The sequence below is a fragment of the Tachysurus vachellii genome, chromosome 19 (genome assembly GCF_030014155.1).
Source record: "Tachysurus vachellii isolate PV-2020 chromosome 19, HZAU_Pvac_v1, whole genome shotgun sequence".
Taxonomy (NCBI): domain Eukaryota; kingdom Metazoa; phylum Chordata; class Actinopteri; order Siluriformes; family Bagridae; genus Tachysurus; species Tachysurus vachellii.
The window spans coordinates 3,953,017-3,979,619 of record NC_083478.1 but is presented as its reverse complement, the minus strand read 5'-3'; the positions used below and the strand labels follow the sequence as shown (position 1 = coordinate 3,979,619).

Below are 26,603 nucleotides of genomic sequence, written 5' to 3'. Positions count from 1 at the left end.
TTGATTCAAAGCTAATGCAGTAAACCCTCCCATTCGACGCTGTGAATGTCCGACCCCGTGATCCAAGGTTTGGTCAGTATGTAGCAGGAAACTCTACAGGAGGAAAAGCTGCAAGACAGAATGAAGCCTAAATCTCTTCTGGAGACGTGGGATGAAGATCAGAACGAGAACAGATATCACCGATATGTTTTCTCAAGGAAATATGAGACTTTAGAGGAGAACGAGAGCCAGGACAAAGCCGAGGAGGAGAAGAAAGCAAAAAAGAAAACAAAGTACAAGAAATATAAAAAGGTAATGCACATCTGCACATTTTAATCATTTAATGGTGAGGAATTATTTAGCAGGAGAACAACTTTAAATATAAAAAACAGAATGCTGTGGAGTCAGAAAAATGTAGCACTGCTGATGTGTTGTCTTTTATTCTTTACATATACCACACGTATCTTAACATATTGGAATTTATTTATTTTATTTTTACATTTTTTTTGTTAGGAGTAGGTTTGTATTGACCCATGAAGCAGTACTGATGATTAACAGAGTTTTGCTTTGTGTTGCAGAATGTAAGGAAAGCTCTGCGCTACAGCTGGAAGTGTCTGTTGTTGGGACTTCAGAACTTCACTGTGGGATATTGCACACCCAACGTTCCTACTGCGTTCGTCCCTGAGTTCAGACTAAGCTCAGACAAGACGAGAGCAAATCATTTATGAGAAGTCAGCCGGCCCAAGGAGACGATTCGGTGTCCTGGGTGGCATTGAGACTCTCGTTTTTAGGATCTATTTGGAAAAATTGGAGCAAAATAACACTGGTTCGGTTTTTAAAAACCTAGAACATCCAGATAATAATAAAGGCACAGGAAGAATTGCATAAAGTTTTAATATCTCGGGAGATGTAACTTTTAATAGTGATTCCTTTTCAGTTGTGTTTTATTTAGGTATCAATTTGTCGTGAATTATATTTCTATAATTGCTTAGTTGAAATATAATAAGCATTAAATAAATGTTTTTTTCTGAGATTAAAGTAAGCTCTTGCTTGACATTGGCAGGATTTAAACACACATGTTTTTAATTATAAACCACTTTATCATTGTACCACCTAGCAAATTGTTTCTAGACAATTCTGTCTATTTGTTTCTGGTTCGTTCAGCAGCTCTGCCTGAATTGTTTTAGTTACACATTGTTCAGCAGATCATAACAGGATGTTCTTGCAAAGACCAGAAACGCCAAGTGTTATAAAGTTCAGAGACCTTTTTCATTACTGCCATAAATTGGTGGTTTGCTCATTCCCTATTTTTTAGTACTTTGTGTGATCATTGTCACCCATTAAAGAAATATTTAATACTCGATTAATTAAAGTTTTTTGAGCCAAAGAAAAAATGGAGAAAGTGTTTATTATCTGAAAGGATGCAGGCTACATATTGACACGTGCTCTGTATTGTACTTGATAACAGTCTGTATATCTGTGCATTTTTTTTACATTTAAAATAAAATTAAATACTATAAAATAATCTTATAATAAATACTGTGTAATAATAATAATAATAATAATAATAATAATAATAATAATGCTGTGACGTAATCTTTAATCTTTACGTCCATTCAAAAACCATTGTTCTGGATCGGAAGAACGCTGGTTTAGTGTTGACATTTCATAGCTCCAGGGTTCCTGGTTTGATCCTGAGAGAACTTCACTGTCTGTGTGGAGTTCCTGTACGTTTTCTTCCTGTGTCTGCATGAGATTTCCGGTTTCCTTCCGATCTCCGAAAACAGTATGGAGATTGTATGATGGGTCGATTGTTAGGTCTAAATTTCCCCCATATCAGAATAATTGTGTGTGTGTGTGTGTGTGTGTGTGTGTGTGTATTTGTGTGTGTTTGTGTGTTTGTGTGTGTGTGTGTGTGTATTTGTGTGTTTGTGTGTGTATGTGTGTGTGTGTGTGTGTGTGTGTGTGTGTGTGTGTGTTTGGTTCCCTGAATACATCTTTATTGACATGGCAAATGTGCCTTAAAATAAATTAAAATTTATTTCATTTAAACCTCTAAAACAATAAAGTCTTATTAAATATTGTAGGAGTTTAAGCCAGTGCATTATGGGGGATTTAAATAGTGTGTTGTTTATTATATTTTTTTATTATGGATGGAAAATATATATATATATTTTTCTGTGTTGAATGAATGGGGGAAAATGAATGAATTAAATAATTGTAATAATTTTGTTTGTTGTGTTCTTTGATATACAAGGATTTTTTTTCTGCACGTTGTTGTCTTCTATGTTTGAATGTGAGCTACTGAAGAATGTATGCTAACTCACTGTGAGGTTTTAGAAAGTGTTGCTCATCGGATCCTTCACTCTGGACGAGTGTTTACAGTCCAAACGGTTATGGACACCTGATCATTAAACTTGTTGAACATCCCATTTTGGATCTAGTCCTTCCTTTTGTTGTTATAATAACTTTCACTAGGTTTTCCACTAAGTGGGCACAGTGTCTTAGTGGTTAGCACGTTCGCCTCACACCTCCAGGGTTGGGGGTTCGATTCCCACCTCCACCTTGTGTGTGTGGAGTTTGCATGTTCTCCCCGTGCCTCTGGGGTTTCCTCCGGGTACTCCGGTTTCCTCCGCCGGTCCAAAGACATGCATGGTAGGTTGATTGGCATCTCTGGAAAATTGTCTGTAGTGTGTGATTGTGTGAGTGAATGAGAGTGTGTGTGTGCCCTGCGATGGGTTGGCACTCCGTCCAGGGTGTATCCTGCCTTGATGCCCCATGACGCCCGTGAGGCTCCCCGTGACCCGAGGTAGTTCGGATAAGCGGTAGAAAATGAGAGAGAGAGAGAGAGAGAGAGGTTTTCCACTAGACTTTCGAGCATGTCTGTGTGAATTTGTGTTGGTTCAACGACAAGATTCTCGGTGAGATCAGACACTGAGTGAGGAGGTCTGGGGTTCAGTCAGTGCTCCAATTCATCACAAAGGTGTTCAGCGGGGTTGAGTCAGAGACAGGGCTCAGTGCAGGACGCTCGAGTTCTTTCACTCCAAATTTCACACACTATGTGTTCATGGAGCTCTGTGCTTTGTGCACAGGGGACGTCGTCATGCTCCAACAGTGTCTTTAGTTCCAGTGAAGTGAAGCTTTAACACTAGAGCACACAGAGACGTTCTACATAACTGTGCGTTTCCAAATTTACTAGAAGACCCACATACTAACGTGAAGGGTTGTTTACTGTACCTCAAATTTAGTGTAGGAGATCTTATCTGATGTACTATGGGTCAGTGCAGGACACTCGAGTGAAGATCAGGTGTCCACATACATGTAGGTTTGGTCATATGATGCATAAATTGTGGTTAAAATGTTAGAAAAATGTGACACCATCACTCTCTTCCACAGCTTTTATTGAATACAAGCTTTCTTTTCCTCTCCTCTCCTCTCTTTTCCTCTCTTTTCCTTTCCTCTCCTCTCTTCTCCTCTCCCCTCTTTTCCTCTCCCCTCCTCTCTTTTCCTTTCCTCTCCTCTCTTTTCCTTTCCTCTCCTCTCCTCCTCTCTTTTCCTCTCCTCTCTTTTCCTTTCCTCTCCTCTCTTTTTCTCTCTTTTCCTTTCCTCTCCTCTCTTTTTCTCTTTTCCTCTCTTCTCCTCTCCTCTCTTTTCCTCTCCTCTCCTCTCTTTTCCTTTCCTCTCCTCTCCTCTCCTCTCTTTTCCTCTTTTCCTCTCTTTTCCTCTCCTCTCTTTTCCTTTCCTCTCCTCTCTTTTTCTCTCTTTTCCTTTCCTCTCCTCTCCTCTCCTCTCTTTTCCTTTCCTTTCCTCTTCTCTCTTTTCCTTTCCTCTCCTCTCTTTTCCTCTCCTCTCCTCTCCTTTCCTCTCCTCTCTTTTCGTTTCCTCTCCTCTCTTCTCTTTTCCTCTCCTCTCCTCTCTTTTCTCTCTTTTCCTCTCCTCTCTTTTCCTCTCTTTTCCTCTCCTATCCTCTCTTTTCCTTTCCTCTCCTCTCTTTTTCTCTCTTTTCCTTTCCTCTCCTCTCTTTTTCTCTTTTCCTCTCTTCTCCTCTCCTCTCTTTTCCTCTCCTCTCCTCTCTTTTCCTTTCCTCTCCTCTCCTCTCCTCTCTTTTCCTCTTTTCCTCTCTTTTCCTCTCCTCTTTTCCTTTCCTCTCCTCTCTTTTTCTCTCTTTTCCTTTCCTCTCCTCTCCTCTCCTCTCTTTTCCTTTCCTTTCCTCTTCTCTCTTTTCCTTTCCTCTCCTCTCTTTTCCTCTCCTCTCCTCTCCTTTCCTCTCCTCTCTTTTCGTTTCCTCTCCTCTCTTCTCTTTTCCTCTCCTCTCCTCTCTTTTCTCTCTTTTCCTCTCCTCTCTTTTCCTCTCTTTTCCTCTCCTATCCTCTCTTTTCCTTTCCTCTCCTCTCTTTTTCTCTCTTTTCCTTTCCTCTCCTCTCTTTTTCTCTTTTCCTCTCTTCTCCTCTCCTCTCTTTTCCTCTCCTCTCCTCTCTTTTCCTTTCCTCTCCTCTCCTCTCCTCTCTTTTCCTCTTTTCCTCTCTTTTCCTCTCCTCTTTTCCTTTCCTCTCCTCTCTTTTTCTCTCTTTTCCTTTCCTCTCCTCTCCTCTCCTCTCTTTTCCTTTCCTTTCCTCTTCTCTCTTTTCCTTTCCTCTCCTCTCTTTTCCTCTCTTTTCCTCTCCTCTCCTCTCCTTTCCTCTCCTCTCTTTTCGTTTCCTCTCCTCTCTTCTCTTTTCCTCTCCTCTCCTCTCTTTTCTCTCTTTTCCTCTCCTCTCTTTTCCTCTCCTCTCCTCTCTTTTCCTCTGCTCTCTTTTCCTCTCCTCTGACAGGTGAAAGTGTGAAGCTTTCACTCCAAACTTCACACACCGTGTCATCATGGAGCTCTGTGCTTCGTGCACAGGGGACGTCATGATGCTGGAACATCACGACGTTCGGGGAAGAACCGCAAATGGGTGTGAAGATCAGGTGTCCACATAGGTTTGGTCATATGATGCATAAATTGTGGTTAAAATGTTATAAAAATGTGACACCATCACTCTCAGTCTCTTCCACTCAGATTTTATTGAATATAAGCTCCTTCACAGATATTTCAAAGCTCAGCAGAGGGCGCTGGTGAGTCACGAGGCGCTGATGCTCCACTGCGAGCTGCTTGAAGTCTCTGACGAAGAAGTGAAAGTAACAACATGGCGGGATGCATGAAAATGAAGGAAGAGTTTTATTTGACAAACGTTAGAACAGGAAGCGTCGCGTTTGTTCTTTTGTTTTTCCTTCATCTTTTAAACCTCACATTCGGTAAAACACGTCTGTAAACGTATAGAATAGTTATTATGCCTAGAATAGATAGAGTTTATTGAGTAACTGAAGGTTTTACAGCCATAACAGTTGTTGTTTATGTTGTTGTTTATGTTATTAAGTGGTTAATGTTATTATTTAGTTACTATTCAGCGTTATAAATGTTACAGTAATGACACTGCTGTGTTTATGTACAGCTACACGCAACATTATCAACATTAAAGATGGACAAGAGGTGAAATTTCATGAAGCTGAACACTTTTGTTACAACAACCCGACTCCTGCTCCTGGATGGAAGGAAACCTGGACCAGGATCCAAGTAGGTTTATTACCAGTGTACTTACATTTACACCTAACATCTAACAGTCACCTTTATCCAGAGCCATTTACATCTCATTTTTATACAATTGTGGGTTAAGGGCCTTGCTCAGGGGCCCAACAGTGGCAGCTCGGTGGACCTGGGATTCAAACTCATGACCTTCTGATCAGTAGTCCAACACCTTAACCACTAGGCTTCCACATACTTATTTATATATACTCTCCTCCTCTCTTTTCCTCTCTTCTCCTCTCCTCTCTTTTTCTCTTTTCCTCTCCTCTCTTTTCCTTTCATCTCCTCTCTTTTTCTTTCCTTTTCTCTCTTTTCCTTTCATCTCCTCTCTTTTTCTTTCCTTTTCTCTCTTTTCCTTTCCTATCTTTTTATCTCTTTTCCTTTCCTCTCCTCTCCTCTCCTCTGTTTTCATCTCCTCTCCTCTCCTCTCCTCTCTTTTCCTCTCCTCTTCTCTCTTTTCCTCTCCTCTCCTCTCTTCTCCTCTCTTTTCCTCTCCTCTCTTTTCCTTTTCTCTCTTTTCCTTTCCTATCTCTTCCTCTCTTTTCCTTTCCTCTCCTCCCTTTTCCTTTTCTCTTTTCCTTTCCTATCTCTTCCTCTCTTTTCCTTTCCTCTACTCTCTTTTCCTTTTCTCTCTTTTCCTTTCCTATCTCTTCCTCTCTTTTCCTTTCCTCTCCTCCCTTTTCCTTTTCTCTTTTCCTCTCTTTTCCTCTCTTTTCCTTTCCTCTCCTCTCTTTTCCTCTCTTTTCCTCTCCTCTCTTTTCCTCTCTTTTCCTTTCCTCTCTTCTCTTTTCCTCTCCTCTCTTTTCCTCTCCTCTCTTTTCCTCTGCTCTGACAGGTGAAAGTATGGAGCTCCAAGGCGCTGAAGGTGACTGTAGTGAAGGCTGAAGAGGAGCTGGAAGAGCTTGAACATTTCAGTATCTGGTCCATGGTGCAGCACTGGATCAACGAGCAGACTAACGAGACCAGCGTAAGCATCAGCCTTTTCAACCACAAGACCTGTTTCCGTGTGGATCCTTCAGACACCCTGGTGTCCTACACCGTAAAATCCAGCCGAAGTGAGACTGACATGCTTGTTACGTCACAGTATCCTTTCACTTGGAGTCCAAGCAGTCACTAAACTGTGTCTTTTGTCTGATGTAGGATTTGACATCTCCCTGTTTCTGGTGTTTCTGGCTGGAGTCTTTCTGTTCTTCTTTGCGGATTTGCTCAGCAGGTAAGATCATGATGAGTGACATGAAAATGCAGTGATTTAAAACACTGTATGGAGCCCATGGAAAGAGACAAGATTGTGACATCATCTTAAAGTAAAATCCCCAAACCAACAAATCTGTTATCTCTAATTACACTGCACTGTTTATCATGTGTATCTCTACCAGCTCTGGGCTCAAATGCTGTGAACAAATTGGTCATGAGATAAAAAGCACCCGATGTGACATGGCACATTTTAGGAGATTCTGTATCTTGCCTGTCTGCTGCTGGTTGAAGAAAAATCTCCTAGTCTGGATGTTAGCTATGGGGGGCTTGGTGGCTTAGTGGTTAGCACGTTCGCCTCACACCTCCAGGGTTGGGGGTTCGAGTCCCGCCTCCGCCTTGAGTGTGTGGAGTTTGCATGTTCTCCCCGTGCCTCGGGGGTTTCCTCCGGGTACTCCGGTTTCCTCCCCCAGTCCAAAGACATGCATGGTAGGTTGATTGGCATCTCTGGAAAATTGTCTGTAGTGTGTGATTGCGTGAGTGAATGAGAGTGTGTGTGTGTGTGTGCCCTGTGATGGGTTGGCACTCCGTCCAGGGTGTATCCTGCCTTGATGCCCGATGACGCCTGAGATAGGCACAGGCTCCCCGTGACTCGAGGTAGTTCGGATAAGCGGTAGAAGATGAGTGAGTGAGTGAGTGGATGTTAGCTATTTTTCCCAGAGGCCAAAGAAATGGAATTTGCTCCTGTTTGTCTCGTGTCCATATCGGTGATTGAACGTTTTTGTCACGTCTCACTCCACAGCGGTGTTAATATGAAGCTCATATGAAAGTAAACTCTCAGGACTTTAAGAATTTGTAATGTTTCACAAGTATTTCTGTTTTTTCTCTAGAATACTAGGGGTGATTATATTCATAGAAAATATCCATCAAAAACCACCACAAACATCATATTTTCCCAAACAAATGTTGACATCAAACTCATGTCTGCTTTCTGAGATGCCCCAAGTGTTCGGTTATGAAAATACAGCATAAGGATATCAACAGAGGGAAAAACACGCGTCTCACACCGAAAGCCAACAGACTCCTGACTCGTTTTAGATCAGACTTGCAGTGATAAAATCATTTGTTTATACTGAATGAATGGAAATTTTTTTCATCCTGCCAGTTGGAACAGAAAGCCAGTGTTCTGCTAAAAAAAAAAAAAAAGGGTTAAACAGTGACTTACGTGTTGTCATCTTCGCATTAGCCGCCGACATGTTCTATGTTTTGTTCCCTTAAAGGAGTCAGGTGTTCTACTACTCAGCGGGAATGAGTACAGGCATGATCGCTTCCCTCATCATCCTCATTTTCATCCTAGGACGTTTTTTGCCAAAGGTCAGCGTAAACACGTTATTATCATTAGCATGATTCGTCTTCAAAGGAGTGGGGTTTATATATATATATATATATATATATATATATATATATATATATATATATATATATATAGATATAGATATAGATATATATAGATATATATATATGTGTGTGTGTGTGTGTATATATATATATATATATATATATATATATATATATATATATATATATATATATATATATATATGTATGTGTGTGTGTGTGTGTGTGTGTGTATGTTTATTTATTTATTTATTTATTTATTTACACTTTATCTTTATTATTGTGTCCAACAGAAAAGTCCTTTCTATTTGCTGTTGGTGGGAGGCTGGTCCTTCTCTTTGTACGTGATCCAGCTCGTATTTAAAAACCTGCAGCTCATCCTTAAAGAGCACTGGCACCTGGCTTTAGGTAAATCTCTTACATAAGGATTAAATGTTTGTCCTTATACAACGGTCATTCTTCAATCTGATTGGTCAGGATTCTATTTTTTATTTATTTTTTTTCTTTCTTTCATCTGATGGTGCTTTATTTTTTTTCTGTAGGCTACATCGCAGTCGTGGGGTTCGTCAGCTTCGCCGTGTGTTACCGCCACGGGCCGCTGGTGGAGGAACGCAGTATAAACATCTTGTCCTGGACGCTGCAGATATTCGGCATGCTGCTGATATACACCGGCATTCAGGTCCAGCAGGTGGCGCTAGCGATCATGGTGGCTGCTTTCTGTGCCAGGAACCTGGAGTACCCAGTGACCATAGCTTTTACTCTGTACGAGTGAGTAACAGGGATCGAAGGTGTACCAAGGCATTTATTTATATTTATTCTTCTGACAAAGACGTTCTGAGTCTCAGTTCAGTCTCAGCAGGCTCTTAGATACGATTTCAGGATGTTTTCTTTCCTTATGTAAAACACACACACACACACACACACACACACTTGCCAGTCTTAACCTAAACGTACAGACAATCGTTGAGTGACTGAAACACATCATGCAATTTTTGACTATGATTAACAAACACATCAATTAGTTCTCTAAAATGTTCTGGAGAAGTTCTCTTTCTTTTGAAATCCCTGACTTCCTTTACTGATGGTTGTTGTTCGAAATGTAACTGAGAATCCTCTCAAGCTGCTAATGTCACACACACAGGCCGCTCCCATGAGATCCTCCTTCGGTCTCGTCATTTCGCAAATTCAACCTTTGCAACTTAAACAGAATGAACTTGTTTTCAAGACGCACACGAAACCCCCCGAATCACCGACTGTCCTCAAACGACGTCTAAACTCCCACCTCTTACTTAAATATTTTTAGCTTTAAAGAAAAAATAAATAAACAAATATAAAGTGTTGTCCTTGTGCTTCTGCTCTGGTTTCTGTTTAACCAGGAAGCTGAAGCCCAAGCTGTGCTGGAACCCGGAGCCTCGGCGCCTGCTGACAGAGGAGGAGTACCAAAAACAGGCCGAGGTCGAGACTCAGAAAGCTCTGGAAGAGCTGAGGAAGCAGTGCAGCAGTCCTGACTTTAACACCTGGAAAACTGTGTCCAGACTGCAGTCTCCCAAGAGGTCAGCAAATCATCATCGTCATCATCATCATCATCAGTCCCTCGTAATATGAAGCGTTTAATAACCGTGTAGTTACTCAGAAACGATACAGATACGTTCGAACGTTTATTTACGATGAGTCAAACTTTTTATCCTTTACATGTAATGGTAAAGGAATAAGGAGTAAAGGAACGTCGCTGTCGATGGCAGCTGTAAGTTCCGTCAGTCGTTTCTTCGCCAGCTTGTTCTCTTTTTCTCTCTCAGTCAGTACGATGAAAAGCAGCTCGTCGCGCGAACATGAAACAAATCGCAAACTCGGGTCCTTCGGTGGAAAACCTGTCGGCCGTTTCAAAGCACTGACGCTGGAAACTCCTTCCGTAACGATTAAATAGACGATTTTTAAATAGACGATAGAGGATTTTTTATTTTATTTTTTATCGTTGAATAACGGCAGGTTTCTATCATGAAATTATGTCCAGCATCCACCACTTCACTTCAGCTTATTAATACAAATAGTCCTACTGTCCATCGACGGCATCCGACCAATCGGATGAGAGATTTTTAATTAATTTACATTATTTTTTAATGGGGGTTCATAACTGCATGTTGTTGATTAATTTCTTTTTATTTATCCTGAAAAGAACCATCGATGATTTTCAGTACAAAGTCAGTAAAAGCTTTAGAACAGGAGTTAACGACGGCTTTAAACGACATGGACACGGCGTTACGTGACTCTGACTTCATTTCTGCTCTCATCTCAGGTTTGCCGACTTCATCGAGGGCTCTCCGCATCTGATGCCCAATGAAGTCTCGGTGCACGCTCAGGAATACGGTTTCGGCAGCTCGCTGTTCGAGGACGAGCTCTTCGCCACGGACGAGGAAGACGAAGGAGAAGCGTGGGAGACCGAGGAAGACGAGAAACCGAACGTGTCGTCGCCGTGGAGAAACGCAGGGAGAAAGAACTGAGGTGAGGAAATAAACCTGCAGGGCGGAAAAGAGCTCCTGACTCCGTAGCAACAACCTGAATGTGAACATGAAGAAGCAAAGCCATATGTGAGGTAGGAGCCAGGAATGACGAGCTCCTGATTGTACACCAGCACAGAGACCTTTCAGCTGTAACAGTTAATCAGGACGACCAGTGGATGTTTTCCTACATAAAGGTTACAGATAAGCTCGTGTTAAAAATAAATCCGAGCCATCGTTATGCTTGAAGAGGATCTGAGATCTTTTTTTTGCAGGTTGATGACATTGTAGCGTGTGCAACACACACACAAACACACACTTCCTGTTTTTTTTGTTTGTTTTTTAAATTATGTATTCTTCTGAATTGTTTTTTTAACACAATGTTGTTACAGGCTTTTTTTTTTTTTTTTTTGGAATTTTGTTTTTTCTAAGGTAGACAAATTTTAATTTACTGCCTGGAGTGCATTTTTTTTAAGAATTAAAATAAAAAAATTTATTTAAAAAGAAGAAAAAAAAAAAAAGGAAATGGGTTCTTTTGTGTCCAAAGTCGGTTTTGGGGGGAAAAAGCAGCACACTAGGTGGCAGCAATACCACGTAAGATTAGTGGCATTTATGGGTTCTCCAGTTTCCCCCAAATACCTTTGTGTGTGTGTGTGAGAGAGAGAGAGAATGAGTGTGTGTGTGTGCACAAGAGAGCACATGAGTGGGTGGGGGGATTGGGGGGGTGAGAGAGGGAATTTGTGTGGGTGGGTTTTTTTTTCTTCTTTGTTGTTTTTATTTATTTAATTAATAAATTATTTATTTTAATATGCTAGGAATGTAAAAAAAAAAATCCTTGATTGAAAAGGTCACACAAAGCGATTAAAATGGATAAACGGTGATGAGGTTCATTAGTTTGTCTATAAACAAAACAAGGTGAAGTGATAATGTTTTGTTCCATAGTGGTGTTAAACCTTCCAGCTGTATCTGAACTGCAGAGACGCCTTTGCCCGGTCGAGGATGAGCGTGTTCATGATGACTGGTGTATGATGACTTAATGCTGATTGTAGTTTATACATTGATCAGCTCAGCTACTGTAGTTTTTTTTTTTTTACCTTGTTGATGATTCTGATGACTTCATAGCAAGTGAAGCAACTTTGTTATTGGTGGTCAGTTTTAGAAAATACTGGCATTTTATCTTGTTTCCCACACGTGTGAGAACCCACGCCATGAGAGCGGTCAGTTCTCTCTTTGCTTTGCTTTTGTGCTTCGACACACATCAGCGCTGTCGACTTTTAACTCCCCCGATGTGGCAATAAAACCCGACTCCTTTTCCCCTAAGCACGCGACGGACGGCGGATTACGGCTTAGTTCCCCTTTAAACGCTCTGGCTCGGCTGATCGTTACAATCCCGACACTTTTATTCAAATGGTGTGGCGACGGTGACCTTCAGAAGTCAGAATGAGCTCCTCTGCTGATATCCAGGAACCATGAATAAGCAGAAACATCTCACACTGTCTCCTTTGTGCTGTGCTGTGTACCTCAGTGAATGTCACTCAGCTTTTGCTTTTGCTTTCCCTCCAGCTGAGATTCGAACACGCAAATTTTCTCGCGAACTTTTTTTCTTGCGATGCAAATGTTCGTCGAGTTCCTGCCTTCTGATGGTTCACGCTGCCTGCTCGGTATTCTTCAGTAGTGCTGACGGGCCATTTTGCATGTAGTTCCCTGGGAAAGAGATGCGTTTGACAAACTATGCAAATCTAAACAGAAGTGCAGGGACTCGTTTTTCCTCTCGCCAGGTTTTCTTTCCTGCGAGAAAGCCGTGAGAGAGGAATGGGGCTTCCCATCAGCATGGAGTTGGAAATGGGCTAACCTCACGTGGAGGCAGCATGTAAAACACTCGGATTTTCCCAGGGACAGACAGGTGAACCTACACAGGTAATCCAGCGGCACGTGTAATTCCCCACTGATGGACCGCAGATCTGTGTATGGACAGTGGAGAAGGTGGGAGTGTGTTGGGTTTCCTCCTGGTGATTGATAACGCCCACTTCCTTGTTTGTACGTGAGGTTCCCTTTGTGGTCCGTGATCGAAGGGAGGATTCCCTTGTTAACATGCGGTTTGTATCAAATACTTAAGGTTTCATAAACAGCCTAGAATACCTTTATCGAATTAGGATACGTGAAACTAGGAGTAGTTTTGTCAGACGTTTTATTGCATTTTTAAACGAGTCTTTCTGCAGGTGATGAAAGGATCTCATGGACAAGACAGAGGACAGAAAACAAAGTGATGCTATTATATCAGGATTTATAATTGACAGTATAATATGTACAGTGCGTCGTTTATTCGTTCGTTGCCCACGATTGAGCCTGTTATAGAACTGACCGAGAAATGACAGAATGAATCATCTTTAAACGTGAAAACACACACAGACGTGAACAGGGATCGTTTATCGTAGGGGGTCAACGTTTATGGCTACAAACAATATAATATATTATAAAAAAAAAAAGGTATCCAAAAATAAACACAGTATGCCACATTGTACGCCCAGAACTCTAGCTGTAGAATATGATCAAATGTGTAGTAGTTTGTTTTTTTTGCTTTATAGTTAGTTTTTTTTTGCCCCAAACGGCATGCAGTCATTCCTGCAATAACCTGCTTTAGACGTACGAATGAGTCTGAATTAAAGCTGGACCTCGATTGTGTAAATGTTCTGAGACTAAACGGTTCCCCTTTTTAAAGACGTCGGCATCCTGTATAAATGTCAAGTAGCTAACAAAAAAACTGCTCGCTGCAAAGCAATGAATGATGGAATCTAGACCGAGGGGGAAAAAACGTGATACACGCGACAATCGATACACATAAAATGAAAAACGCGAGACAAGGCACTTCAAAGACAAAACAAATGATGAGATGATAACAGCATCGACTGTGAGGTTTCCAGAGATGAGTCGGTTTAGATAAATCCCACTGATGGAGAGGGGAAAAAAGGGTGAAACTGATGAATCGCTTCTTAAAATGTAATATTGTGACCCGACTGTTTTGATTTGTGATCAAAATCAGGCTTTTTGAGAGCGAGAGAGAAAGAGAGCGAGAGAGAGCGGTCAGGTTCAGGCATCTGTAACTGAACAGCGGTGATCACGACAATATTGTTTGTATTCTTTAAAAAACAATAAAAATAAAAATAAAAAAAAACACTGCCTGCAGTGGGCCTTTCATCACTCAACACGGGACTGCACAGTATCCAGATCTCCACTTGTGAAAGGTGTTTGTGAAAGCCGCTCTGAGTCTGACCGGTAACCTGAACACGCAACTAGAGGTTGTAAACAGGACGGTTTTTAAAATCCCGCTCACGCACACAAATTCGGATCGGTCCCACCCGCTCCTGAAAGAACTCTGACCGCCCTGTCGTGAAATCCTGACCGATCCGCTGAAAGAATTCCGACTAAACCGAAAGAATTGCTCGTCCCTCAGATTCCCCGAAAGATTCCAATCCTGTCCACAACTGAAAGAATTCTCACTGCTCCCAGGGCACTCCCAAAATAACTTACGATTCCTATTCGCTCAGGGAATCATTCTGACCAATCCTGATCAATCCCAAAAGAATTCTGACCAATCCTGCTCATTCTTCCCAAAACTTTGTCCAAACTGTTTCTATTTCCATATCTATCCCACCCACTCCTGAAAGACCAACTCCTAACAAATCCTGTTTTCTACCAAATCAATTCCAGGCATATAACATTTGCCCAAACCTGCCCTCTACCACAGACAATTTGACCCGTCCTGCCTGCTCCGGTCAAGCGTTCACACCGATCCCGCCCCTCGTTTGCATACACGCCTGTGATATTTTCTACCAAACTGGGTTCTAGTCTATGGATTTGTAACATGAACTAACGCTTCAGGAAACTAAAAAATAAGTGAACAAACATTGCTTATGCCACGTAGAAAGCGGCATGTTAACGAACTTGGCCTTAACCTCATGTGATCCATATCTGACTGACGACATGGGGTAAAATACACCTGCCCCTGCTTTATTTATTGGATCTTGCAGGTCTGGATCAGAGTTCTGATTCACGTCTATACACCCAACTCAAACGAGAGCGTGTTAACATCAGTCCAGGCCAATATATATATATATATATATATACATACATACATATATATATATATATATATATATACACACACACACGTGTGTGTTTATGTATATCTACAATGTGCTTTCTGTGTGTTACTCTATTGTTGTGCGTCGCTGTTAGAGAAGTATGTCAGACTTCTACGATTGTCAGTCATTCGACTCGCTGAGTTTGTATCTTGGGGGTCGGGCTGGGGCTTGAAGGTTTGGTGCACTAGCTCTGATCCTTTATCCGTGTGTGTAGTTGGATGTTTTTATTCTCCTACAACCTTCTTTCACTTTAATCGTAGACGTTCGACGGAAACTCGCTCTGTTACTGGATTCGGCTTCGTTTGAGTCTCTTGGCGTGAAGGTTTTTTTTTAAGAACGAATAAATAAATATATAAATTCACTTGCGCTTGGAGTGAATTCGTCGTCTGGAAAACCGGCTTTTCCGGTTCCGGTGAAGAAAAAAAAAAGATGGGAGAAAATACTAAGAAAATTTAAACCGCAGGTCCTTTTTCGATAAGGTGTAAGAAGTTCAGTTGTGTTGCTTCCTTAGCGTCAGCTCGTATTAAGACAAGGCTGATAATTAAACTGAAAGACTTTCTGCGCTACTGTCCCCTTTACCTCCTGACCACCGATCTGTAGGTCGCATCAGTATTTATTGATGCCGAACAGACGCACTCCGTGGAACTGAGGCAACTTGGGAAGGAGGACGCTGAGAAGGGAGCTTGTGTTGATGAGGAAATGGGTGGCATCGTATTTGGTGTAAAAGCTGGCCAGGATGTACCTAAGAGAAGACAAAAATCATGGTAGAATTTGCAACAAGTAATTATATTATTAAATCAATGGAAAATAATAACCTGTCAGTACACGGAGGAGAATGATGAAATCCTGGAGGGACTGGTTTGTTTTTTACAACAAGATGTCAAATCACAGCTTTATACTGATGCCCTTGATCTAAAATATTACTGTTTCCAAAGTAGCAGCTAGTTCATAGTGACTTTCCCTACGTTTATTGGGATGTTTCCTGTGGGGAGAACGTGTCAGTAATTTGGTTATTGGTAGCATCCCAGAGAGAGCACGAGAGAGAGAGCATACAAGAAAGCGCAAGGGTGAGAGTGAGAGTGTGTGCGAGCGAGAGAGAGAGCCAGTGAGAGCGTTAACGAACATGAGAGAGTGAGCGCGAGCGTGGGCGAGAGTAAGAGAGTGAGAGAGAGGGAGCGATTGAGAGCGTTAGCAAGCATGAGAGCATGAGAGAGAGTGAGCGAGCATGCGCGAGAGTAAGAGTGAGCGTGAACAAGCATGCGGGAGAGTAAGAGCAAGAGAGAGAGAGGGAGTGTGTGTGTGAGCGAGCGTGCGCGCACAAGAGTAAGAGTGAGCACGAGCAAGAGAGAGAGAGTGCGAGAGAAAGAGAAAGCGGCTGGTGAGGGAATCTACAGCTTATCGCTGCTCTACCTTAAGAGATAGCAGGAACTTGTTTCATGTAACTTCAAGTGTAACTATAAAAGGAAAAAAAACATTTTCCCCCTTAACTAATAAATTAAATAATAATAAATAAATTCTGTTTGTTCATAATCTGATGTGGTGTAAGAGGAATAAAAGACTGCAGCTTTGAATTGTTGATTATTGTCCTAAACCATATCTGTACATTCTGGACCTCATGCATGAGGTGGCAGAATAATAATCATACATGGTGTATTGTTCATTATCTTAACATCTTACAGGTGTTATTTATCATAAACTGTGATCCCATATGTGTCTAATGATTATGAATGTTGTATCCTAACAATTATGCAATTACCACTGGATAGACACACACACACACACACACACACACACACACACACACGTTTCTCATGTGGTGTCACTAGGAACTCACAGTACTATGGGTGAAATGGTGAGGAATTTTCTTGATGATGTGAACTGGATGCCATAATCCATCTGTTCCCAGTGAGTGAGCAAGCGGGCTTTGCCCTGGTCTGGCGTCTCAAACGGAGTGCCCTTTACCGTGTGAAGGAACACGTACATGGCCTGGAAAATAAAACGCACAGTCAGCGCTCGACTCCAGGACCAGAATAAGGAAGTTCATTGAAGAGTTCACAGCCGAGACGTCCGATCTTTTCGTTACGTTACTTCCTTCTTGAACGGCTCGGTCACTGAGGATCTCTCACTGACTAATATTTACTCAGAGCTGAATCACAGTTGTTCTGCTTTCTCCTATGTGCAAATACGGTAGTAGAGTAATAGAGGCATGTTCACTTCTATGTTCAACAGTAAAAAAAAAAAAAAAAACAGAAAACTGGTACAGTCAGCTCCAGAATTATTCATTATCTCCGTCTCATCTTTAACTGAAGAAACAAAAATAAACTTTCTGCTGCAAATTTATTCTAGGAACATTTAAATAATAATAATAAAAATAAAAAACGTTTTCCGAATACATTTCGTTCAAGGTTACATTTCCCTGGCATATAATTCATAATGTTCTTATTATCATAAAAGGTCTCATTATTATTGATTTTTATAATCAAACTGTAATTCCATCATCATTTTACTATTAACAATAATTATTAATAATATTTATATAGCATTTTTTTTTTTCACAAGGTTTCTCACTATGGGTGCCAATATTTCTGGTGTTGCTGTACCTGTGATATGAACGTAATATGAAAATTACAAATACTGCACATGCTCGGTTTATGTTCTCTCTGGAGTTTTACTCAAAATTTTACTGAATTAACAGAATAGTTATAGTTTGTATTTGTCATTCTGTTAGCACACAGATTAAAAGAATAACCTTAGAACCTTAGTGTCCAGAGTCTGTTACACTGATGACACAATATCAGTCTTTTAAAACATTCGAATACTTTCCCAGATCTGAAAAGAACTGCCTTGAAATAGCCTTATTAACATCCTGAAGAGGTACAAATTAATCTCGGTGCTGGTATAAGAAAGAAGATGATAAATATGCAGAGAATTATTCACAGCGGCTGCGTTCACGTTACAAGCTAACTTCCACAGTTCTGATTTCTGACTCAGGACAGATCTGTTTATCTCAACCGTTCACATTTGTAACTGTAAGTAACTCTTGTCTGTACCTGTTCCCTGAAACCCTTCACGCACAAATATCAAGTTCTAACATCTATCAAGCCACATGAATTCCTGATCTGTGCCACCTATATCGGTGTGAGCGTAGCCACTGTGCCCAGCATGCATCACTCCTTTAAACAAAATGCATCTTGCATAGACTGACCAGATTGTGAATGACATTGGTTAAGGTCCACACGATCGGCACGCTAAGGAAAGGGATGCTCAGTAAGACGATGTGTAGGACGACGGTCAGCAGCAGGTAAGTGAGCCAAATCCCTCTGCTGTTCATCACCCTCGTGTTAGGGTTCACCTCGCTGTGAGCGACGCCCACATTCATCCTGCAAGCGCTGTGTGTAAAGACAAGAAAGGTTATTACAGTGGATATTAGCAGTGCTACTCAGTGGATTTCTGTTCCTGAAGAACCGTAGTTTTGTTTCTCCCTGCCTTCCTTTTATCAGTACCACCCTGATAAACACTCATTTGTATTAAATCGTTAGTGTTGAGCGACTTTGGTGCTGCTTTGAAAGTTTAGCACTCGTCTGCTGAGCTGATGTCACAGTCAGACGCTGCTCGTGTATTTACAATGAGATTTAAAAGGGGATGAAAATTCAATTCAATTCAAATTTATTCGTATGGCGCTTTTTACAATTGACATTTTCTCAAAGCAGCTTTACAGAACATACATAGAACAAAAGGTCATTATAAGGAAAAATAGAATCCAAAATTCAAGATTAATATTTGATATATTTAAATGTATTTGTATTTATCCTTAACGAGCAAGTCTGAGGTGACTCAGGTGACTGTGGGGAGGAAAAACTCCCTTAAAGATAAAGGAAGAAACCTTGAGAGGAACCAAGGGACCCATCAAAGGGAGTCAAAGGGGAACCTCATCCTCATTTGGGTGACACCGGAGGGTGTGATTATAAATATACGCTCCGTCAAATGTCGTATCGATGAGGAGGTTGTTGTCCCCAAAGACCACATGCAGTTGATGAAAATGAAAACGTGAAAGAGACTCAGACTAGACTTGACTAGACTAGGGAAGTGCTTCGTTATGTTCTCACCTTTTCTTTCTCCAAATACTTTTGAGGTCATAAATTATAACTCCAGCATAGAAGAAGTTGAGTAGATGGTTCAAATACTGGACTTGAGCTGTTGCAGAGTTACACCAGAGTTAGACTGAGACCTGAGATGAGTGTTAATGGCGTTGATGTTAGTTTTGGCAACAAATAAAAAGCCTTTATTATTGTTGTTGTTGTTGTTATTGTTATTATAAGAGGAAGCCAAATCATTGTAAGCTGGTTTGTTTATGCACAGAGTAGAGCTGAGAAGGTGAGGTGACGGAGCTGAAAAGACTAAAGCGCTGCTGCATCACGTCAACAACCAGACGTGTCAATAAACGCAGTTTAATCTAATAACAGAATATTAATGATAAATGTTGATATGAAAAAGTAGATTTTTGTCCATTTAAGACCTTTATATAATGTATATTATACGTTTTAAACGACACCGTGGACGAAATACGGTAACTAATTCGTTTATTTATTTATTAGGCTAGTTAGCTAGCAACCTTTGCTAACATACTGCTAAAGGATTTTACACCCAGAACTGACACCATATTCAAAAGGAAATGTGTCAGTGAGGCGAATCAGAAGGTGTTTATTTCAAACCCGACGATTAAATCGAGTAAAATAGTGAATAATAAACGCTACTATAAGACACATACACACCTTGTCTGTAACCAGGAAGTCACGAATTCCAGATTCTGCTCTCTCCTGTTTCTGATTGGTCGGCGTTCCGTTGACGACGCCTCCCTTGCGTGTTTCTGATTGGTCCACTATCTACCCTCGTAACACTATTTTCGGGAATCAAAGTTTTTCTTTTTTTTCAAACGTTGTATAATTTTTTTAAATTTAATACACGTTTTTAAGATTTATACGATTTAATATCATAAAATTGAAGCCTACTGTGAGTGTAACAAGAAAAGGATGAAATTCCATGCTTAGTCCCGCCCTTTCCTGTTTCTGATTGGTCAATATGTCCTGTCGTTCATCATTGCCGCTTTAGGATTGGTCCAGCAGTCCAATAGTAGATCGTACGTACATTTTTAAAACGCTTTTTTTTTATTATTGTTATTATTTTTTTAACAGTGTTTTGAGATATACATCTTTCAATTCAATATTTCAAATTTTCTGTATATATATATATATATATATACATATAAACAGCTATTATATATTATAAGTTCATATTTGCTAGGTCATTTCTATTCTATTCATTTCTATTTCCATATTGTGTAACAGGAGAATGAGGAAAAAAAGAAATAACAAGCTCCATGTCAACATCGTCCTTTTGGGTCTTCTTTTGTCTATCTTCTGGTTATTCTTTTTTTTTTTTTAATTTTTTTTATTTTTCCTTCTACACGTAATTCGAACACGTTACGTGAAGTGTTCAGAGTAATCTCTTTATTTAATATGTTGTTTGTAAATGTATCAGGAAGACATTTAGATATAGTGGGAATGTTTTTGGAAAGCACACCTTCCTCCTCTACTTACAAAAAGACATTGGCTGCAGATTGGGAAATTCAATAATATTAAACGTCATTTCCTTATTGGTGCAATGGCACAATGAGGACTGAGTTCCTCTGTAGGTAATAATTTCATAGAAAATACAGTTTAAAGAGAAGGGGCAACACAGACGTGAGTGTAGCTTTGTAAGTTTATTAAATATGTTTAATAAAAACAACCATAGTTACATTGTAACATACTGTAATGTACTCAGCACATGCAAGATTACACGAATCAATAAATATCAATAAATATTGTTCAAATAAATAAGTTAATAAATACACAATATTTCACGCAAGACATGAATATACTTTTTATGACTAGTTATCTCGATAGGTACGGAATGGAATTATCATGACTCATGAGAACAATGTTTTGTTTTTGTTGTTCAAAATGCAATAGTTTTAACACATTTTGACAAACACAATTATGATAAATAATCATTCACCGCTATCCTTTTCATCTAAGCTGACTGTTGAAGTGAAAATAAATGGCTAAAGACACGAGCCATTACGATGGAGAAGGAGTACAGGCGCTCGACGCTGTCACGGCAAAGATAGCCCTCGGTCATCCAGTTATCAACCAACATGGGTGCCTGAATCTCCAATGGCTCCTAGGGTCAGATTTTAAAGTTAGCAATCGTATTAAATTAGGTACATAGTCAAATAAGTGCGTTGACACTTGAACTGTATTAATTTAAAAGTCTGAATGTTTATAATCAGGTTCAGAATGTCTATGTTTACTTTATATGATTAAGGGCATGATATTCAAATCAGCACAAAAAAACATTTACTAAATCTTTCACATATACGTCATTATTACATCAAATATGATTGTTTATAGAAATATTACCTTTAGTGCTTCCAGGATTTGTTTTGTAACCTCAGCTATAGCTGTAGCATTTGCTCTCCACTTGTTACATTTGGTGTTTCTGCCCTGAAATATTCCATCATCTCCAAAGATCCTGCTATAGTTCTTCAAAGCAAGAACAACCCTGGACAGGCAAATCTAAAAACAACCAAACACATAGAATGAATCAATGAAACAATATATTGATTAGATCTTTATGGACTATGCATGCTTAATATCTATAGCTATTTATTTTCTCATCAGCAGTCTATGCCTCCGAATGTACTGGGCTTTAATATTCCATGAAATACTGTATCATACCAGTACATTTCTGACCGTGAACATTTTAAGGTAATATATGCTGAAGAATATAATTTACTTTTCAGTGTTTAAATTGTTTAAAACAATTGTTAATTGTTTTCTAGATTGTTTAGTCGTGTCCTGTCTCAGCTGTACAATTGCAAAAAAAATGAATACATCTGCAGAGAATATTCACCTCTGGTTTGGTCTTAAGACTATCAGGATCACAACTGTCCTCAGACCTGATCATCAGTGGAGGGTCACTGACTGCAGCCATCTCGTTTGTGGTCTCCACCTGAAGAAAGCATAAGCAGAATAAATACTGATTATATCATAAACATTTGTTGTTTATGATAATATGATTTTTTATTATTTCTTTAAATAATACTCCATATTTAGCATAGCGTTACTAAATTATAATTGGAATTATTGCTAGTCCTACACTCTCAAACATAGTACTAAATTATAGCATTACTTAAACCCTTATACATATATACTTGTGTCACTTACCTGGAAAGGTGCATATAGTAATAGTTCTGTTCAAGCATTGCACTAAAAGCTAATTATGGCACAATTAAGTCCCTTAAATATCTTGTATTTAATGTACTAAAGGTTATTAATGTATGCAAAATTCTGTATACATCATTAACCTTTCATTTTACAATAATGTAATGTGTATAATTACCCATTAAGGACTTATGATATTCCTTTTAAACTTTCCTCTCTGGTTTAAAGCTAATAAAAGAAAACCTTTCTAGGTCAAATACTAAATGGTACGAAAGAAAAAAGCTCTAGATAACTTTATTTCTGTGAAAATGTCATATTTATATAATATATAACACGACTGATGTCGTTTAAATCACTCAAATCATCCCAAAAAAAAAGCACATCTAACTCGCACAGGGTTAGTGTCTGGATGTGTGGTGTCACTCACCTCTTCGTATAAAAGCCTGGCGTTTTCATTGAGCTTTAAAGCCAGTGCTTTGCCCTCCTCGTAGTTCGTGTCGGTGACGCGCATTGGAGCTCCGAGCGCGCACACGAGCATCGCCGCAACGACAGCCAGCTGCTGAAATAAACCCATGGTCAGAGTTATTATTGTTTTGTTGTTTTTGCTGTTTTGTTACTACACGAGTGAGCTTAATCTTGTTTATCTCGAATCTCTGGAGTACCGAGATAGCTCTGCATGAGAAGCCCCAGATTCTTACCTTATTTATACGGGTGATGTTGAGTCACGTGAGGAGTTTCCCTCCTCCGCAGCCACAGGTACACTTTGGGTTTCCTCAATTATTCATCACTCTGCTTTCCGCTCTGTTTTGGACACTTTGTTAACGACTTTAGCTATGAGAAATTCCAGTCGTCACATCATTATACTGTACCTGAATACAATAAAATTTCCCTTCGGGGATTAATAAAGTACTCAGATCTTATGATGATGATGATGATATAGTTGACGATTATTTGTTTGTTTGTTTGTTTGTTTGTTTGTTTGTTTTTATGTACTTGTTTGTCTTCTGCGTCCTGTTATTATATTATTATTGTGTTATTATTATGTTGTTGTTGTTGTTGTTGTTATAGAGTAATAGATTAGTGATAATAACATACACTTCCTTTTAGTAAGCTCCATTTATATACATTATTATTATTATTATTATTATTATTATTATTATTATTATTATTATTATTATTATTATATTTATATTATTATTATTATTATTATTATTGTATTTATTATATTTATTATTATTGTAAAATATTACTATTATAATTATGATTATAATTAGTATTATAATTTTTTATTATTATTATTATTATTATTATTATTATTATTATTATTATTATTATCGTTACAATTTATCCACATTTTCAAGTGAAAGATAATATATAATAAGCGACCAGAAAACAAATCCAGTTCAGTATCTTTTTTTATCAGGAGAGTTCAGATTAGTCCACTGGATTGTGATAATGGTCTTGTGACGGTCGTACACTACAATACGATATCCCCATTCATTCAGTGATCTTATTCCTTTACTTTAACTCAGATGTCATTGCATGTTTTGAATACTGAGCTCAAGTTTATCAGTTTTATACACTTTTAAAGCAATCCATTGTCTTGACTTGGCAGGTGAACCTTCGTTTCTAAATCTTTGAACCGTCTTGAAATGCCTTGAACAGAGCCTTTTGTTTTTTATCTTTATCTTTATTTAAACAGAATTTAAAACGATTTGAAAAGAGCAGTGAAGACTGTAAGAGCAAACAAGCAGTGTTAGATTTTGAAATATTTTATTTGGACATATAGTCATTGGATTAAAAATGATTCAGAAACAACATATTTGCTACTTAAAACATTCAAATGGTGAATTTAGATTTAATTCTTCCTTAATTCAATCTTTTTTTTTTTTTCAGGAATGGAAATGAGTACATCAAGAATGGAAATGTGAACCTGTAACTAAGGTTAGAACAATTAGCACAATCAGCATCCACTGCTCTAATATCTAATATCTAATATCTGATATCTGATATCTAATATTGTGTGTGTTTTTATGTCTTACAATTGTACATGCTTTTTTGTGTAGCATTTTGTTTCATTATATTTGTGTAAATGTGATCTCAAGACACTGTACTTTGCTTACGGAAATGCTGAATCCCCATCCGGATTAGCTGTTTTGTTAATATCCACAACCTGGGTGTATAATCATTGTGTCATGATTTATCATTGTGTCATGATTATACAAGATACATGATTATGTATAATACATTTTGTCATTTGTTATAATGACAAAATGGCATTTAGTGTCATGTTACAGAAATAAGTGTTAAGCAGGTTAATCATCAGGGGTTTTTTTTTCCTGCCTTTAGTCATTACAATATTAATGCAAATGATATTATAGAATGTCTCAATTATGTGCATTATTTCATCACTTTATTATTATTGCATCACTTTAGTGATAAAGTTATTTATAGGCTAATTGTTTAGTTTTAGTAAAATAAAAAGGACCTAACACCTTCCTTCATTCCGTCAATGGTTGAATGAAATGCCCTAGATCTTTTTTTTTTTCCAATATGGACATGAGTTGGAAATCAATGAGTGAATGAATTTGAATGACTCATTCTGTATACCTGTCACCTTGACAACACAACACGATTGCTTTGGAAGTTCTGAATTGCAACTGTGAATGATCTCAGACACCGTTTCAGAAAATCCCTTTTCAATTAAAATGTAAAATCAGAGCTTCCTGTTCAAATAAAATTTGCACCCCACAGCTCCATTGTTAGATTTCAAAACAGGAAATGAGAAGTGAATGACAGTATATTTGTAAATAACTGTGTAGGTTTTTTGTCATCTACTGTATCATCTGGACTTTTGATATGTTACCTTACCTCATCATTCTTAGTGTCTTAGTGACAACATTATTTTAAGGGTTGTGGCCATGATTCGATATATTATTACACACTGCAGAAAAATGTCTCTGTCATATAGATATGGATTTAATAGATCGGTTTATTTCAGCGTTAAAATGTAGGAAATTTCGCAACAGAGTTCTTTTTATTTTGTAGTTTGCTTTAATATTTCTTTATGTTTTTTCCCCTTGCAAAGGTGTTTATGTATAATTGTGTTTAGAATTGTCACAGTGAACAAGAGTCTAGATCTTCATATAAATAAATTGCCTAATACACATACTGCATCGAGCAAAACTTTGAACATTCTGTTTAAGGCAAGAAATGTTATATACAGTAATGAGAAAGTGTATATGTAAACATTTTAATGGTTTCCATGCACTGCTTATTATAAATCCTTCTATAAATACCTTCATAAGTAATAATCTTTGTTAGTATCTAATATGAATTAATATGAAACACATTTGAATGAACATTTTTTTAGGTAATTGTGTTTTTTAATTATGTCTCATTTGTAAAATGAGTATTAGAGGCTGCCATGTGTAGGATTTAATTAAAAAGACTGAAAAATACTTTAATTAAATCTAATTATTTATCCATGATGTCTGATCTATTACAATTCTTTGGTCCCATTTTTTCCTCCAACAATTAAGTCAAATAATTTTATTTGACAGATGCCAAATTTTAAATACTAATTAAAAATTTTTAAAAATATTTTGGTCACGTACACAATCATACAATGCGATATGAAGTGAAAAATGTATAGAAAAATCAATCATATGAATGCACTAAAGTGTATCAGTGTATTTTTCCATATTTCAGCTGCTCATTTTTCCTTGTACAGCTTATTTCATCTCCAGCCTTTATTCTGAATTGCTCAACAAAATGAAAATTTCCATTGCTGTGTCTGGAGCTGTCTCTATATGATTCTATACATTATACTTTAATTTCCTCATCTGAAAGTTGCTCAAATATTGTGCTCTTTAACTGTGGTATGCTGAGGAAGTGAAACTGCACTTAATAAACAATGTGTGTAAGTAATACAAGAGAAGAAATCTACCCCTTTTCAATACTATTTCATCACTCAGCATGTCCTTGTGCACTTCCCGTTATGACTAATGTGCCGCGCCCGTCTTTCCAATGAAAGAAGAAAAGTTCTGAAATTATACATCCAGTCCTTACATGGTAAAGTAGTTAAAATTGTATTGTTTGTTTGTTTTTTAAAGCATGTAATTGTTCTTTTTTGTGTGTGCATTATATTAAAAATACGTTTGCTATTTTAAAAAGGAAAAAAAAAAATCAGATTATTATGTTTCTGCATAGATTTGAATCCTGCAGTCTATACATATTAGAAACAACATGTTCACTGTGAAAACTGATGTGGACATTCCAAAATATCTAAGCCTAATAATAAATGGGTTGTTATTTAGTTTTTTTGGAAGGAGTCTCCAGTGTAAGGACTTTGTTAGAGACAGAATGTTTAATGCCATGGGAAAGTCTTCAGGACAGAGAACCTAGGGCTTTTCCAGGTTCTCTGTAACAAACGCTTTTTTGTTTTGTTTTGTTTTTGTCATAGTATCTCCAAGAGAGACAGATAGATAGATAGATAGATAGATAGATAGATAGATAGATAGATAGATAG

General features: G+C 38.5%; 3 protein-coding genes across 4 annotated transcripts; 2 read left to right on the top strand and 1 right to left on the bottom strand.

The window, feature by feature from the left end:
- The first annotated feature begins 58 nt into the window (after nt 1-58).
- si:dkey-126g1.9 (required for drug-induced death protein 1) lies at nt 59-2,208 on the top strand. Its single transcript, XM_060894124.1, has 2 exons — nt 59-291; nt 558-2,208. The coding sequence occupies exons 1-2, from the start codon at nt 121-123 to the stop codon at nt 705-707; spliced, it is 321 nt and encodes a 106-aa protein (XP_060750107.1). The 5' UTR covers nt 59-120; the 3' UTR covers nt 708-2,208.
- Nucleotides 2,209-5,110: 2,902 nt separating this feature from the next.
- On the top strand, nt 5,111-11,053 carry nemp1 (nuclear envelope integral membrane protein 1). Its single transcript, XM_060894901.1, has 9 exons — nt 5,111-5,253; nt 5,451-5,572; nt 6,417-6,636; nt 6,722-6,794; nt 8,053-8,146; nt 8,464-8,578; nt 8,713-8,938; nt 9,547-9,723; nt 10,464-11,053. The coding sequence occupies exons 1-9, from the start codon at nt 5,145-5,147 to the stop codon at nt 10,666-10,668; spliced, it is 1,341 nt and encodes a 446-aa protein (XP_060750884.1). The 5' UTR covers nt 5,111-5,144; the 3' UTR covers nt 10,669-11,053.
- Nucleotides 11,054-12,836: 1,783 nt separating this feature from the next.
- On the bottom strand, nt 12,837-19,618 carry ormdl2 (ORMDL sphingolipid biosynthesis regulator 2). 2 transcript variants are annotated; one of them, XM_060894221.1, is made up of 4 exons: nt 19,580-19,618; nt 18,013-18,196; nt 16,642-16,793; nt 12,837-15,549 (listed from the first exon to the last, which is right to left on the bottom strand). In XM_060894221.1, the coding sequence occupies exons 2-4, from the start codon at nt 18,184-18,186 to the stop codon at nt 15,414-15,416; spliced, it is 462 nt and encodes a 153-aa protein (XP_060750204.1). In that variant the 5' UTR covers nt 18,187-18,196; nt 19,580-19,618; the 3' UTR covers nt 12,837-15,413. The 2 variants fall into 2 exon arrangements, with proteins under 2 accessions (XP_060750204.1, XP_060750203.1); XM_060894220.1 differs by lacking the exon at nt 19,580-19,618 and adding an exon at nt 18,914-19,046.
- Nucleotides 19,619-26,603: the final 6,985 nt, after the last annotated feature.